The sequence below is a fragment of the Pezoporus flaviventris genome, unplaced genomic scaffold (genome assembly GCF_033815535.1).
Source record: "Pezoporus flaviventris isolate CSIRO_AGI_PZ_B2104156 unplaced genomic scaffold, CSIRO_AGI_Pfla_v1 ptg000002l, whole genome shotgun sequence".
Classification (NCBI taxonomy): Eukaryota; Metazoa; Chordata; class Aves; order Psittaciformes; family Psittacidae; genus Pezoporus; species Pezoporus flaviventris.
The window spans coordinates 21,321,655-21,338,742 of NW_026892550.1; the positions used below are offsets into that span (position 1 = coordinate 21,321,655).

The 17,088-nt window shown below is 35.9% G+C and overlaps 1 protein-coding gene across 8 annotated transcripts in view; it reads left to right on the plus strand.

Moving 5' to 3' along the window:
• Window positions 1-17,088, plus strand: part of KLHL5 (kelch like family member 5) — a 57,940-nt gene that overhangs the window by 36,792 nt on the left and 4,060 nt on the right. For all 8 annotated transcript variants that reach the window (XM_061471170.1, XM_061471161.1, XM_061471122.1 and 5 more), the window contains 6 exons: window positions 316-512; window positions 8,114-8,326; window positions 12,231-12,417; window positions 13,703-13,927; window positions 14,236-14,398; window positions 16,570-16,782. In XM_061471170.1, coding sequence (XP_061327154.1) covers window positions 316-512; window positions 8,114-8,326; window positions 12,231-12,417; window positions 13,703-13,927; window positions 14,236-14,398; window positions 16,570-16,782 — 1,198 coding nt within the window. The remainder of the gene's footprint in view (window positions 1-315; window positions 513-8,113; window positions 8,327-12,230; window positions 12,418-13,702; window positions 13,928-14,235; window positions 14,399-16,569; window positions 16,783-17,088) is intronic.

Genomic DNA, 17,088 nt, shown 5'->3' on the forward strand with positions numbered 1-17,088 from the left:
TTTAATGCCTTAAAAATAAAGAAATCATCATTGCTGTTATCTGAGGCAGCCTGGTAGGATATAGTTTCTCTGCTAATACTGTAGTTAGTTTAAAAATTATGTGAGTATCTTAAATGTGTCCTGATTGACAAAAAAGGAATCTTACTGGGATTTCCTTTGCTTTCATTATCAAATGTACTAATTTTAAAAGCTGGTTATCTGTTGCTAAACTTTATATTCTGTCATGTAATCTGTAAATAATTCTATTGCCTCTGAGCTTTAGAGAATACAACAAAAAAGAGGAAGCTAATGTGATCTCCTTCATAATGTTACTAGGTCGCCTTGAATTAAAAGAAGATAACATTGAGTGCCTGTTATCTACAGCTTGCCTTCTTCAGCTCTCTCAGGTTGTAGAAGCATGTTGCAAATTTCTAATGAAGCAGCTTCACCCGTCCAATTGCCTTGGAATCCGATCTTTCGCTGATGCACAGGGTTGCACTGACTTGCACAAGGTGGCTCACAATTACACTATGGTATGTTGTTATTTTAAGCATCATCCACTTTATTTAGTAATGAAAATACAGAATGTTTGCCTGAATGAAATACAAATGTTTTTTCCCCAATACCCTAATTCTTGATCATCTTCCAAGAAATAATGCACATATGTTCCCATAATGAGAAATGACAAAATAACTATGAAGTTTCTGGTTTAGAGTTGGAAGGAGATAGGCAAGCATTAATGGTTCCCTGTAACAGCAATGGGATCACATGATATGCATTTAATAAAATCGTTCAAAAGCTTGTTCGTATTTCTGTCAGTCGAAATCTACACACTTAACAATGGGCAAGCTACCATCATTTAGTGCAAAATAACGCATCACTAAAACTGTAGAATTCTAGTTTTGTAATAAGCTGGAGTAATCAGGTTCCAAGTTAAATTCATCAATATAGATTCTGCATTATCCTTATTAGTAGTGGGATGTCAGGATGGCATCAAACAATTTAATCTTAGGCTAGGCAATATGTGACTAAGTACAAATTTGCCAATGATCTTTTCAGAATTAATTTATAGGAAGACTGACCTGACTTCTTCATCTTAATAGTCATCCTTTTATTTTCACGCAAAATGTTCTTCTTTCCTTTTCACAAGCATATTTCAATAATTTTATCAGTAGAATAAGGCAGGAGAATTATTTCTGAGGCAAGTCAGTTCATTTGTTCTCTGCAGTTTTACAAGGCATTTTTCTCTCCTCTTGATGAAATTTTTCCTATGTAAGCCCTTGAGAACTGAATGAAGACATGTAGATACCGCGTAAGGGATGTGGGAATGAAGATAGTACTTAATTTGCTTGTGTGGTGTGGCATTGCATTGCCATTAAGATATTGGCTTAGATCCAAAACTGTAATTTCTGTGTGGTAATTGGTTTTAGAAATCTGTGGCTTTTCCTCTTGTGCCTTAGTTTTTGCTGGTTTAAAAACTTTCTAAATTTTTTCTTCTGGGCTTAAAATAACTTAGTTTAGTCTGTACAAGGGTTTAAAATAGCTCTTTTTTTTCTTCTTACTATATATATAATACAGTGTTCTTCCTCCATGAGTGGATCTCTGTATTTAAAATCTTGTACACACTAAAATTCACCAAAACAGGTCAATAAATAGTGTGCCGATTGTAACTTACGTTTTTATTCTTGATCTGCATTATTGCTCAAACGAAAATAAGGAGACTGCAATTGGGTAGAGAGTCAGATGAAACAGTCAAGATAAATGTGGCTTATGCCTTGGAAGGATATTAGAAGTAATGTTGAGCAAGACAGCGATACAAAAGGTGTGCAAAGAGTCTGGTCCATTTGTTCTTTTTAATAATAAGCATATATTTTGGTTTGTGCTATTGTCATGTGCCTTATAAGTGGACTACCAAGATCAGAAAGGTAGTACATGTCAGACTAATGCATCTTTGAAGGTGAATGTTAGGGATTATAGTCTTAATATTTTGATTGGCAATTCATGACTTGTGGCAGAAAGGGGCTGTGAACATTCTAAAAGTCATTCTTTTACAGCACCTGTCTTTTCTTTCGCTCAGACCACAGGAAAACAGTTGTATGCCTTTTGGCTGTTGTTCACTTCAGTGGCAAAGTTGTTGCTTTTCAGGCTTCAACATGGCTGAAATTTAAATGAGGTGGATTTTAAAAGCCATTTCCAAAACTAATTAGTTGTGGTAGATGGATTCTTCCCAAGGCCTCTCTTAATGTTGTTTAGTTCCAACAGAGAGACGAAATTGAATTTTAGTAATAATGAGTAATAGAGAAGCAGCTTCTTTAGTTTGCAATGAATGTTGCTATGGAAACTGCATAGAAATGTACAGTCCAATTGAATCTTCGATTAAAATAAATTCCCAAGTAATTTCATTTGTTTAGAAGCTGTTGGGGAAAAAAAAAGTTCAACGGTAGTAAGTGCCAGCCACTTGATGTGCTTTCCATTACGAAGTATTAGAGTGTAAGACTTAAGCATACCTGTAGTACTTGGAAATTCTGGTTGCTGAAACAATGAAGTATTTTTATGCTGCAGCATAGAACAATGGGGGATTATACTGACTACAGTGTATATTTCTGTCTTTTCCATGTAATTTTGGTTCTTTTAAAGCACTTGAAATAGAAGGTAATGAATAATATAAAATATAAAATTTTAATTCAGATGTTATTTTCTATGAGTTGTTTTTTCCCGTTTGGCAGAAAAAAATCAGATTGCTGTATAACTGTTTTTCTGCATTTAAAATAACTTATCAGTTTTAAAGGGGTTTGACCCATGCTAGAATTTGATCATCATCATACCTGCTTCTTTAAAAAAAGTTCTTTACCTGAAGACTAGAAATTCAGATTAAAAGAGCATTTGGTTCAACTGAAAGACAATCAGAGGATTATCCCAATAGGCCTACCTCTGTTAATAGACCTGCTCGGTCTGAATAATGTTAATTAGTGTCATTGGAAAGCATTATCATGATATTATGGCATGATTTTAATTGCATAGTACAGTGTGATTAAAAATAAGTGTTTGAATGCTGCACTTCATTTTAAAGATACAGATCTCTGTTATGCCAAAAGGGCATAAGTGTTGCATTACTGCTTACTGTGTTGACAGTTGTTGATAATTTGTTTATTCAGAGGAGAATAATTTTTAAGATTATCATCAAAACAGGTCAATTTTTGACATTGTAAACTAAAATTTGAAAAATCCTCTGGATGCATTAAGTGAAACATGAAATCAACTGAAGTGAGAAGTAGTAGATTTAATGCTGTATTAAGGGCAATTCTGATTTTTATGCATCAGGGTTTTAAAATACAGTTGACAGACATGACATGTATCTGGGTAAAGGTATCTTTTGTGCAAAGGTTAACCTGTTTTGCTGTAGTCTATATATTGTATTGGGGCCATACAATGATAAATTTAGGAATTTCATTAGGCTGGCCAGTAGTGTATCTGTTTTCTTTAATTTGTAGTCTTTTTGCACAACATGCCTTTTGTGGTGGTTTTTTTTTTTTTTTCTGTCTTCACAAAGTCAAAAGAAACACCCCTTTTGTTATCTTGCTTGTTTGGAACAGTTGATAGTGTACCTTGAATGAAAACCAATAGCTCCTCTTCTACAAAAAGGTCAACTAAAGGGAAGCTAACACTTTCAGATGAGTAAAAGCTAGTTTGTGTTGTTTCCAGAATGTGAAATATCTTAGCAAGTAGTGAGGTGTTCTGAAGTAGTTTCTTCAGTAGCCAGATTTTAACTCTTTTAACAACTGAAAAAGAAAAAGCAGACATTCTAAACATTGTATGTGATAGTGCCTGAGTCAATTCCAGCGTAGATAGCTTTGTGATCTTTGTTACTCAGCTTTCCATGCTTAAAGCAGAGTGAAAGCTATTTTGATTTTCATCAGAATTCTTCAGAAGCACATGAGTAGAGATGACGTTATGAGATTCTGATGAAGCTAATTTTGGAGTTTGCATGATTTCTGAGCGCAATTGAGCACTAGCTGTTTGTAAGAAAAACTTAAGAGGACAGAGTAACAGATTGAGGCCACAAGCATAGAAGCTAGGAATGCTGCAGACCATAGAATCATTGAATCAATTAGGTTGGAAAAGACCTTTAAGGTCATGAAGTCCAACCTTTACAGTCTTTAAAGTCTAAACCTTTTAGACTTGCTTTCTCCTGTAAAGCCAGGAGTTGTGTAACAAACATAGCATTATGGAATTTATGATTTGGAAGGAGGAATCAAAGGGGACAGTTTGTTGTTTTTTCTTGCAACAGCCCAGACTGTTTCTTCTTTTGAGGGGGGGGAACATGGAAAGGGGAGAGGTTTCAGTATTTTGTTGTACACAAAGGACCAGAACCAAGGGTTGTGTCAATGCCTAAAACAAGGTTTTTTATTCCTGCATTTGAAATGCGTTCCAAACTATCCTTCTCAATAATAGTCTTGACTTGGAAAATACTGCCTTCTTTTCACTTGTGAAGACACAAGATACTTCTGTTTTTCAAGTTCCCTAAGTTCTGTCTAGCATAATAGATCAGTACTGTCTTGGCAAGACTAAATAGGTTTCTGCATGCTGCCCAGCCTCTTTTGGAATCCAGAAACTATGCAGAAAGGAGTCAAGCTACAATAAGTGTACTCTAAACAAACCTTGGGCACAGTAAAAGCATTAGGTTGATATATCACTGAACACAGCAGTCAAAGGTGACTAAAAGTAAAGTAGCTGCTATCTGACATTGGTCTATTAATAGTTTACCAGGAGATGAGAGAACTCAGTTCTTATGAGTTTGTACCTGTTGATCAGCTGACTGAAATAGCCGTAGACAAAATCACATTCTCTGTTTGTTCTCATTCATATCCTGTTAGTCAAGCACCTCTTGTTTTTTAGCTGCCCAGGTTCAAACAGTCCTGTGATTACAGCTGCCTATTGGGCCACTTCAGTATACTATCCTTAGCCTACAGGTGTTGTAACCTTCATGCTCTCCGGGCTTCTAACCTTCTTACAAAGTGTAGAGGGATCCCACCTCACCAAATCCCACTATGGGGATTAGGTGCCACTTAGAAATAAGCATCGTAACGCCTTGTCTAGTGCTCATAATATTTTTCTCTATATCAAGTCCAAGGATAGACCTGTGGTTAAGAATATCACTATTATTCACTTTGCAGCTGATGAAGGGGGACTTTAAGGTTATGATGTGAATGAGCAACTCACAGCATTGAGCATAGGGACTGTGTGTCGCTGTTTTAGCTAATACGTAAGCCTCAGGCTACTCATTTGATAAAGTTTCCAAGCTCTTTGAGGAGCTAATTTTGGGGGTGGGAAACTTTTCCTTTCAGGACCAGAAAGCGAGGGACTGAAACTGCAGACCGTTTGTTCTCTGAAATATCCTGTTCTTCCACAGAGAGTTCCCATAAGAAGAAGGAAAGAAAAGGCTAATGAGGAGGTTCAGAAGGGTAGGAGGTAACACTGGCTCCTCCTTTCTGTCTTCAGAATTTCTGTCTGTAGAGGAAGAGGAATTGTCAGATTCTGATTATAAAAAAAAACAGACATAGGCCAAAGAGTGGCTGTATTCCCAGTGGAATGCTTTGATACTATGCTCAAAAGGAGAGTCTGCTTTAAAAATAGAATGGGAGCAAGAGGAAGTTGAACTTGTTCCCATCAGAAAGCAACTGTCTGCAAGCAGCAAGAAGGAAAATCAGACTTTTTATGCACAGCAGCTGTTGAAGTGATGCAATCTAGTTGGGAAAATGCTTCCCAAAGAGGATGCCTGACTGACTTACTCAAGATCAGCTTGTCATTGCCTTCAGAGACAAAAGAAACTTTCCATGCAGATGCTTTCCCCTTCCTCTTCCTGAGATGCAGATAGACCATATGGAAAGTTTAAGGTAGTAAGTGTTGGCTTTTCTCTTTGTCAGGACTCACTGCCTTTTTGTTCAGCAAAACTAAAAACAGAGCTCCAGCTGCATGTTCTCTAGGGCAGAGAATCGGCAAAAAACAGCAGTGGAAAAAGTGAACTCGGTGGTATCTGAATTTCTGCGAACTGCATGTTTAAACTCTGGAAATAATTTTGATCACTTTTTCAGCTTCAATTTTACTCCCAAGCATTAAAATAAAAAACAGACCATGTCTAGTGTGCTACTGCATACTGGTGCAGTCCTTTTACCAGTTTCAATTCCTGTATTTGTTCATTTTCTCAACTTTCATGTTGTGATACAGAGCGTTAGATGAATTAAAGAGGTAAAGACAGTTATTTCTCCCTTCTAATCTACTACACTTTTCAGTTGGAATCACTACTTTTGTGTAGCCCATTGGATCTCTCTAATAGGAAAGCTTTTCAGATACTAAATGTAAAATTTCCCTTTCCAAATTCTATCCAGGAACACAGTCTGTGCACAGATAACACTTCCAATTCTTTTCCTAATTTCAAGTCCAGAGTTACCTATGGATTAGACTGACTTTCATTTTTCCCCTGAGAAATCTTGTAGCCATGTTATGTATGTGTGGCTTTCATGTAAGGCAGACTGGTTTACTTTTCACTAGTTTTTTCCTCTTTGCTCAGCATTTTTTAGTTAATGCTTTTGGGTACTGAGGTACAGCTTTGAAATGATTAAGCAATAAAAGGGAAGAAGTGTTACTGTTTTCACTTTCTTGTCATGATGCCTTTTGCATGGGCAATGCCAGACTATATTGTATGCTTTTGTAGCCATTTTGTATGCTAAATTCATACCTGTTTTGCAGCCCAGGTCCAGCTTCTGCTCCCAAGTTTCTCCTTGCTTTTTTACCTAAAATTCCTATTTTTTTCCAACATGTATGTGCTTCTTATCCAGAGCTCTTTTCATTAGTGTGCAATTCTTTCTTTTTAAGTTGTTTAACAACATACTAAATGAGGCTGATATTGATGTTACGCCTGGTTAGACTTCCCTGTCAAGGATCAAATGCACTTTATCCTCCAAGTGTTTTGGAGGTACATGCGATGGCAAAGCAAACCCAGCATTCCATTGACTAGCTAGCTAGCAATCAGTAGTGTGTTACTAAATTGATTATAATACTGTTCTATTGTCATGAAGTTACTCTCAGTTTGGAGTACAAGGTTAACTGGGTTTTGAGTTACCAAAGTAAAAGAACATACTGTGATTCGTAGATTGTCTTTACTGTTCTTTCCTTTGCTGCCTTGTAAAGGAAGCTTGTAAAGTGTATGGGGAAAGAGGATGGACCTGTTCTCGCTGTTTTGTTTAATTGGGTTTTTCCCTATAAGTTCATAGTCCTGATTGTGTTTCTGTACACTTTTCTGCTCTTTCTGCACAAGCTCATGAGACTCTTTATAGAACATCCTGCAAGTCCTATTATTATGAAGTAATAGGGTATCAGTGTTGGAAGTGACACATATTGTCACCTTCCTATTTTGAAGCAAGGATTTGTTGCTGGAAATGACAGGATGAATGTTAGAAAATTGAATCTTATAAAAGTAAATATTGTTAATAAAGCAAGGTGTGTACAGTATTGTGGTTTCTTTGTATGTTTTGCTCCTCAATCAGATCAGCTGTATAAAACTTACAAAATGGATTATTTTATTTACTATTTTAAATCACCAATAAAATTGTGTTATTTACTCTGAAAACTTAAGGCCATAGTTTAATCTAGCTGTAATGAGAACAGTTGTGACCAGTAGCTGTAGGATGTTGTGCTCTTTGCTTGTATTCTATGTTCTATGTATCAAGAGGAACAAAGTGCATCTTTTTATCCTTTTTTCTTTTTTTGAATAAAAAGGAACTAACTTCAGAAAATATTTCTTCAATTTGCAATGCCAAGGTAGTAATAACTCCCACAACCCATTGCTCATTTCTGTCCATACACATCCCCCTCAGCTGTTTCAGCTCATATGTCTGGGAATCAGTGATAGAGTTGGGGAAATGATATGGGGTCAACATAACTTTTTATTTTTAATAAAATAAATAAAAAATAACATTTTTATTTTACTCTTTTCCTCCTCCCAGGTCAGTTTTCCAAGCGATATTTACTGGCACAAGTGAGAGGTGGCATAAAGGGAGGGAAAGCAGGGGAAGAATGCAGTAAAATGTCGTCAAAGTAGGATGTCACCTGTCTTAAAAATGCTTTTCTTTTTCAGGAAAACTTCATGGAAGTAATTAGAAACCAGGAGTTTCTATTATTGCCAGCCACTGAAATTGCAAAGCTTTTAGCAAGTGACGACATGAATATTCCTAATGAAGAAACCATACTGAATGCACTACTTACGTGGGTTCGACATGATTTGGAACAGAGAAGGAAAGATCTTAGCAAACTCTTGGCTTACATTAGACTGCCTCTGCTTGCTCCACAAGTAAATTGTTCAATTCCTTTCTAGTTTATACCATGTTACAGTGGGCATAATGTCTACAGCATCGATATATTGATACTGACAAATCATAAATGCTTCAGCATTCTTAATGCTTTGGATCCTTAGAGCTGCATATAAGAGCTTAGCGTGTTGTATAGACATGATAGTTTGTGTCTGTCTGAAGTACAGGATATTCTGATCCTAACCCGAGGTCAGTCAGGACACAAGACGGGGGGTGGAGTTACTAGGAAAACATCACTTCTGTTGCCTAGAAAAATGGTTATCATGGATATTTTTGTCACTAGAAGGTGTATCCTTTTTACATTTCTTTATGGAACTTGCACAGCTTGGGTCAGTGAGTTTTCTTCATATAATTAAGCTATCCTTGAGATATCTCAAGCTATCCTTGAGATTTAGGAAATACAATTTGAATAAATTACTTGGAGTGATTTTTCTGCTCTTAACTCTTGATAAACCATCCTTGGGTATTTTTGTTCTTACCAGTCAATACTTTTTCTCCTTCTTGGAAATTTATACACAATGTTGAGGAAGACTTGAGCTCAGTTTGTTTAAATAGTTGTGAATTACAGTTTTCCTATTCCTCTAGGAATGACTACTGTCATTAGTGTCATGTGTAGCATTGTATTTGTTGCCTGATAGAATGATGTAAACTAAGTTCGATATTTTTAATTATTTATTTCCTCCCCTTGTCCCTTCCCCTTTCTTCTGTTGTGCTAACCTTCTTTGCTGGACTTTCACTAGTAATATTTAACTCCTACTGCAGAGTTCAAGCATTTTGCTTTACTGTTTTCAGTTTGTTTAGTTAGAATTCTCTATTAAATTAAGAAAACAGGATTTTTTATGGAATCTGAATAATAAATAAAATTCATTAACATAACAAAAAAACTGAGTTTGATTCATTCATAGTGATAAATCACATACTCAACATGTTGTTTATTACCTCTGACGTGGTATCCTCTTGACGGATAGTAAGATTCACTAGCAAGCATTTTAGTATTAACATTTTAATACTGATTATTGTATATGCAATGGCAGGATTTTCTCAGTTGTGACCTTGGCTTTGTAATTCACTTTTTCTAGAAACATGATACAATCTAAGCCAGCTGACCTGGAGGAAATCATTCTTTTGTTAAGCATTTAATTAACTGATAACTAAGTAACTACTGCTGAATTCCTTTTACTCAGTTGATTGTAACTGAAACATCTTTGGAAATGGAAAGTACAGAATTTATCCCAGAAATGTGTACTGAAATCAAATTATGCCCACTCAGTAACTGATTAGGAAAACAGCAGAATGAAATACAAAAGCAATATCATATTTCATTTATTTTATCTTTAATTCTTCATGTCTTCTTCAAATATGTACTTGTATTTCTAAAAATATTTTTATGTTGCCTTTTTATTACTTTAAAAAATTAAGGCTTTAAAGCTGTGGTTTTAATATGGCAACAATTAGTACATTGAGTAAATTGAAGTGCCCAAAACAGTCTTAAGATTTTCAGAATCATGTTTTGCTTCATGATCACATGATCTTAGGCAATCTGACAGCAAGCATAATATAATGAAAAGGTTTCCAATTTTATGGTTGAAGGGTTAAAGCTATTTGAAAGAAATTAAATTAGAAAATTGAACAACTTGGTGAAATCAATAATGTTGCAAGCAGAGATGCATAGAATATTAGATTGATACTTCAAAACATAAAATCTTTGGGGAAATACTGTGAAACTGTAGCACTGGAAGCAAAAAGTCATAATGAATTGTCAGTTTTATTGGTTGCTGGTTTATGCATCTCTGTACATAGCATTCTGTTACTTCTTTGGTTAATGCAAGCAGTGTCCTAAATATTTGTGTCTTTTTGCTCTTATAAAGGTTAAGGATGAATATTTGGCATCTTCTTAAGCTGTCAGGTTGTAATTATTCCATCTGTGATAAATTAATTAAAAAGATGATTAAGCAGTTTCTGAGTTACAAGATAGTTCCGCTTCCTTTTAGACATAAATTCTTAGTACTTAAGTATCTACACTACCTTTCTCTTCATCAAGCTTGCCATTACTGTAATTTCATGCTAACACATCATGCTTAGTTAGAAATGCATTTAGACAAGGAGCTATGTAAGTAGTAAAACTTCAGAAAAAATTCCTTTTGTTTGAGTAAGTCTGTTCCAAGTTCTTTGAAGAATATTTGCAGAAAATTGTAATGGAGTAGGTTTAAAGTGTCTACAGGTTTTTTGGGGGGTACCAAGACAACCTTAGATTGCATTCCTTTTTAAATGAGATGAAGTTGCTTTCAGCACTCTGTGCTATGAGAAAACTTCTTCATAGGTTGGAGGAGTTTGAAACCGGAGAAAATGTCGGTTGCATTTTAGTGTTGAAAACCTCATGTACACACATGACGTTGCTTTAAATATTGAATGCTGTTTGTCTATCAGAAAAATATACTGGAGGTCTGAATTGGTCATGTTGTGTACAAGCCTTAATTTTCATGTATGTAACTATGACAACCTCCAATTTAAAAAAGTAGTAAATACAATGAGATTTGGGTTTGGTATTGTTATTTTTTTCAAACCACGTGCACTTCCATTGTGTTGCATGCTGGCAGTTAAAAAACAACTTTTAGTTTAGTATTTTATAATCACACAGTGTCCCTCTGACGTGACACAAGTGCTCAGTGGTGCTTTGTGTCAAGAGAAGAAACAGTGGGAAGTATTGAAAGTCAAGAATGAAAATCAAGTTCCCTCTGCCAATTTACATGAGAATGCTTCATTATTTTTTTTTTTTTAGTATTTTAAATAGAATCATAACATCAGCCAATTAGAGAAATACTCAAAAGACTCAGTTTTCTCAAGAGTCACTGGTAAAGGGCTTTGAAAGTTTTGTTTATTCTCTGTGTATGTTAATTATGTTTGCTGTTAGAGTTTCTGTTACAGAGGTATTCAGGCCTAGCAGTGTGTACTTACTGTATCTGTTCTGGAGTCATGGATGACATATTTGCCACCTTGCAGTTCTCAGGCAGCTTTAAGCCAGGGATACACACACTGTATTATGCACAACTATTTGATAATGTGTTCCTTTACTACTCCCAATTACTAATTTCACAGAACTTGTGTACCTGTTGTCAACAGCTCAACAATGACTTCATATCCTGCTTTGCGGATTGTGTATTTCAAATGTTCTCAAACTCTTTGGATTTTGTGATGGCAGTTCAGAGGCATCTGCCTTTTCCTCATTGTTCTGACAACTGCCCCAAGTCCCAGTGGGGCACTTGCTTTTTGAACTCTTGTTACTCAGGCCATGTCTTACAGCTCAAAAAAAATGCCAGTTGTCTAGACTTATAATAATTACAGTTGGGACCCTCAGCCTACTAATATATTTTTCCTGCAGGCTGACAAACATGGAGTACAGAAGACTCTAGACTCTTTAAACTTAAAAACTTTCATTAGTACTCTTAATTTTATTTGTCAGATTTAAAATTTGACAGTTGTCAAATTTGCTCACAGCCTTGCCCACGTTAAAATTTTTAACAAAAGCTTGTATTAATTGATATACTGTGATCTGGGCCACTGTCAGAGTGAGGAATAGAATATAAATTAAAATATTTAACCTGTGCCTGAAGTGGCTTTTATGGACCCCAGGATTAAATGGATTCTGGAGTAAAAGCCTGAGGTTAAACTGACTTGCATACCTGGAGCCTGATTCCATTTTCTGAACATACCTATAGTGGCACTGGAACACAAGGAGATTTTGTTTTCTTTCTTTGGACCATTAAGCTTAAATCATCCATTAAGATCAGGTGATGTTCCTTTTTTGTACTTAATGGCTTAGCTTAAAATGTGAATTTATGTTGTTTACAGTGATACAGCTTGTTTAATTTTCTTTCTTTTTCACAGTTTCTGGCAGATATGGAAAATAATGCACTCTTTAGGGATGACATTGAATGTCAAAAACTCATTATGGAAGCAATGAAGTACCATCTGTTGCCAGAGAGACGACCTATGTTGCAAAGTCCTCGCACCAAACCTAGAAAATCTACAGTGGGTGTGTTGTTTGCAGTTGGAGGAATGGATGCAACAAAAGGTATTTGCTTGTAAAATAATTATTTCATGAGCTGGTTTGGTTCTTTTTAAAATAAACAGATACTTTTACAACATGTTAATTCTGAAATTCAAAGATTCTGTAGTATAGGACATGAAATGTCTTAAGTGTGCACTGCTTATTAGGTTATAAAAACCTATGCAGCTTTGACAATACTGTAAACATTCTGGAAGCTAGGATTATGATTGATTTGGAATCATGAATGGAACACTTGATTTGATGAGCGAAATGTTGAATCGAGTGAAAACTAATCCGTATTTACTCAAGTGAGAAGTAATTTGGAAAAGGAAGAAAATGACAAGTGAAGAATGGGGTTGATTGAAGAATAGGGTGGATTGCAGAATGGGGTTGATTGAAGAATAGGGTTGTAAATAAGTAACCTCAAGAACGTTAGGCTTTGTTAGCAACTATAGAGAGAAGGAAATTACTAAAATAAGCTCTGCCAGAACAACCTGGTGGTTACTGGTATGACAATGATCCTAAAACAAGGTGATGAAGAAATAACCACCGGGGGTCCAAAAGCCCACTACCACATTTTTGTATGCATACAGGAGGCATTGTCTAAGAAGTATGATGTAATGTATGTAATCTAATGAATATGTATGTTTAAAGACAATATAATCACAGCCTGGTTGATGCTTGGGAGAGACACCTTAGGAAGAACTATCCCCCTTGACTCCTGGCGCCGCAATAAAGAATACCTGCTTGTCAACTTAAAACTTTGTTGGCGAGTTCCTGGAGTTTTCTCCGAATAACAAGGCACAAAGGTGACCTGCACATGCATTAAAAAAAAAAAACCAAACCACAAAGGAAAAATGCTTTTTGCCAATTGCTAAATGGTTCTGTCACAGCTACTTACATTTTCTTCTTTATACACACTTTTGTATTATTTAATGATAGCTAGAAGGAATCTGGCAGGTTAGAAAACTGCTTTTTTTTCTGGCAGAGGAAGTGTTTTCTTTCACTTGTTGTAAAATTAGCACTTTTAGTAGATGTCACATAGCTTCAGATTTTGTTTGTATTTCTATAGGCTTGATTCTGCAAAGCAGTTATAAATCCTGCTTTTTGTCTTGAAAAGCACTATGAAAGTCCTCCTTTATAATGATGCAGTTAATTCCTGAGGAAGTCAGAAAAGACTATTTGCATACCTAGATTTAAGAACATACTGTAGGATATCATGGTGTCTTGTGGGATCAGCATATTGCTGAAATAAAAGCTATCCTGATAATTCAGACCTTTTTAATAACTTGCATATGTTGTCATTCAGGAGCTACAAGCATTGAAAAGTATGAACTTCGTACCAACATGTGGACTCCTGTTGCAAACATGAATGGACGAAGGCTACAGTTTGGAGTTGCTGTCTTAGATGATAAATTGTATGTTGTTGGTGGCAGAGATGGCCTGAAAACATTGAATACTGTCGAGTGCTACAACCCTAGAACAAAAACTTGGAGTGTAATGCCACCTATGTCCACTCATCGTCATGGGCTTGGTATGTAAAGTTCTTGTAAAGGCTAAATGCCTATTTCTAAAAAGTTATCTGTTTTAAGATTGGTAAAAAAACATTCAGAAATGAAGTTTGAGGGGGGCAGAAGCATCATTTTAATGCCAACTGCTTATTGAACATCATTTCTTCTTCAGATTATATCCAGCTTTGGCTACTAGAAGGAAATTTCTTTTTGTTTGTTTCTAAATATTACGTGGTGCACACTGGACTGTCACAAGGAAAATATGCTCTTTTTGCCCTTATCCAGAAGTGATTGGTGTTTTGTATCTGGTTTTTTTGGTTTTTTTTTTCAGGAGTAGCTGTATTGGAAGGTCCCATGTATGCTGTAGGAGGACATGATGGCTGGAGCTACCTGAATACAGTAGAAAGATGGGATCCACAGGCTCGTCAGTGGAACTTTGTAGCTAGTATGTCAACTCCAAGGAGCACTGTTGGTGTAGCAATATTAAATGGAAAGTATGTGAAGGCAACTTCTACTTTCTATCTCATTATTTTAATGTAGTTACAGGACCATCCTAAATGACTATTAATAATTTCTCTTGATAGATACCTGTTGATAGCATTAAAGAACCAAGTTTCTTCATTCACAGAAAAGGTGCCGGATTGGGTCAAGCAAGCTTCCCCACAGCATCACAGTGCCCCTCAGTATCGCTTATGACAGCTGTATGGGCTAATAAGTAGTAAACGTCTTAATACAGAAAAGAGCAAATGGTTCTTCTCTTTCGCAGAGACTCCAGTGATTTCCTCTTACTGTGATAGCTGGAATAATCAATTTCCAAAATTACTGTCAAATCATGGAGGACTACTACTGTTGTATTGCATTAACTCAGAACAGTAAGCTTTGGCAGAACTAACCTAGTCTGGAGTGTTATCTGAAATTTCTACAGCTGTTTTTCAGTGAAAATTTGCCTAATTCCTAATACAAAGAACATTCAGACAACGAGGTCATTTTGTGTTGCAGGCACAGAGTTGCAGCAAAGAGTTCCCTGATCAATTCTACTAGCCCAAAGCTGAATCAATTATATCTAAAGCACTCATAGCCAGACTCATAGCCAGAGCAATTTTGTTAACCTCCAGTGATAAAGTTGCCATAACTTCCACAAGCAACCTGCTTAACTGTTAATACATCTGTGAAGTTCTTCTCATGTCAAATCTTAAAAACCTTTTGCTGAAATTTATTTTCATCATTTGTAGTATCTAAAGTGACCATGGAAAATGCATCTTTTCTTTCCTAGTTGCAACAGCTTTTTGTATCTAAAGACACAGGTTCCCTCAGTATTCTGTCATCAGGACTGAATAACTCCATCTCCTTCAGTCTTTGTTTGTAGGCCATGGTTCCTAGTAATTTCACTGCCTTCCTTTGGACTAAGTGTAATTGCTCTATAGCATCCCAAAGTACAAGTGGCATTTAAATCAAGCTATTACAAGTGCATAAGTGAGCAAATGCTGTTGTGTTTTGGGGAGAGGCAAGGTGGGGGACTTCATTTAAATGCTATGTTGTATAAAGGATTGATTTTTAGTTGTGAACTTCCTGGAACTGCAACAGGATTTTTCTGTGTCCTTCAGTACATTCCTTACCATGAACAAGTTGTATTATTAAACATGGGAGCTTCCATGGAAATGTCTTTGTTTGTTTTTAAAGGTATTAAAATTATTACTAAGAACTACTAGGTCAGCCATATTTACAGGATGTTTGTATTTACGTTTTTGATCAAAGTATATTTAAAAAACAAACAATAGTGTTTCCCAAGATGAGGGCATCTTGAATAGTGCTTCATAAAAACTGTTGTAGATTGCTCACACCATCATCATTATCTGCAGTATCTAATGTTTATTTAATTATTTAACAATACTATAATGTGCTGTACAAAATGAAAAGGTTTTATTAGTATTTCAGGTGATCCCTCAAACTGGAATTTACTTTTGAAGCATCGTTTCTGTTTTAGAAGGGCTTCCATGGTCCTACCTTTCCAAATAACAGTGCTGAGCATTTCTGCTGCTAAGCACAGATTGCTCATAAACTCTGTGCATGAACTCTTTATCAAGTTTGATTATTTGATTAATGATTCATCAGTGATGAGTGCTCCTAAAGCAAATCTCTTCCTTCTAGCCTTTCCAAAAAAGTTAAAATCCTTTGTTAATACCAAGTGTTAGAAGCCTTTTTGTTAGGTCTGAGCAAACCGGGCCACCTAGTGGGTGTGAGGGACTTCAGTTAGTGCTGTCATAAGCTAAAGCCCAGGTCTAGAAAAATACTTGAATGCCTAAGATAAGGCAGAGCAGTTGTTGCATGCACAGGTGCACTACTGACTTTTGTCCCTTTGACCCTCCTAGAAATGGGCCTTTGTCTGTCAAGTCACAGAATTAATTTTGAACATGTAACTGCATGCATCGGATGGAACATAAATGCCGCTTTAGAGATACCGATTTTCTGTAAATTATTGTTACTATGCATTGATCATGACAATAAGAAGAAAATTAGTATAAAATCTTACCTGAAGTTTTGCAACAGAACATTCTATTGAAAGTTAATTCCTTTTTAAATAAACTTGAAAGTCCTTCATACATGAGTAGAACCTTTATCTTGTTCAGACAATATTAACTTACTTTTTATTATTATTATTTTGTAGGCTTTACGCAGTTGGTGGTCGAGACGGGAGTTCTTGTCTTAAGTCAGTAGAATGTTTTGATCCTCATACAAACAAATGGACCCTCTGTGCTCAGATGTCAAAAAGAAGAGGCGGTGTAGGTGTAACCACCTGGAATGGGTTCTTGTATGCAATAGGTGGTCATGATGCCCCAGCATCAAACTTAACATCTAGGCTGTCAGACTGCGTAGAAAGGTAATATCCTGATGAAGATGTATTCTGCTAGTAATTCTAATAGTGCTCATCTATAAAGTATTTATGGGAAGAGCTGTAAGTAGAAACAACATAAAATAGCTGTGTTATTTTTAGCATAAGCAGAGGAAACTTACACATAAAAACATACTGTATAGCCATAATATGATTCAAATGGCAAGTAATTGGCTTTAGTACCACAATCAATTTCAACAGCTTGTGCTTTCACATGTAGTAGTTATCAAAGCAAGCACTTGCTCTACTACGGTATAGCAGCAGAGCTGTTTCTGGAGTGATACACTTAGACAT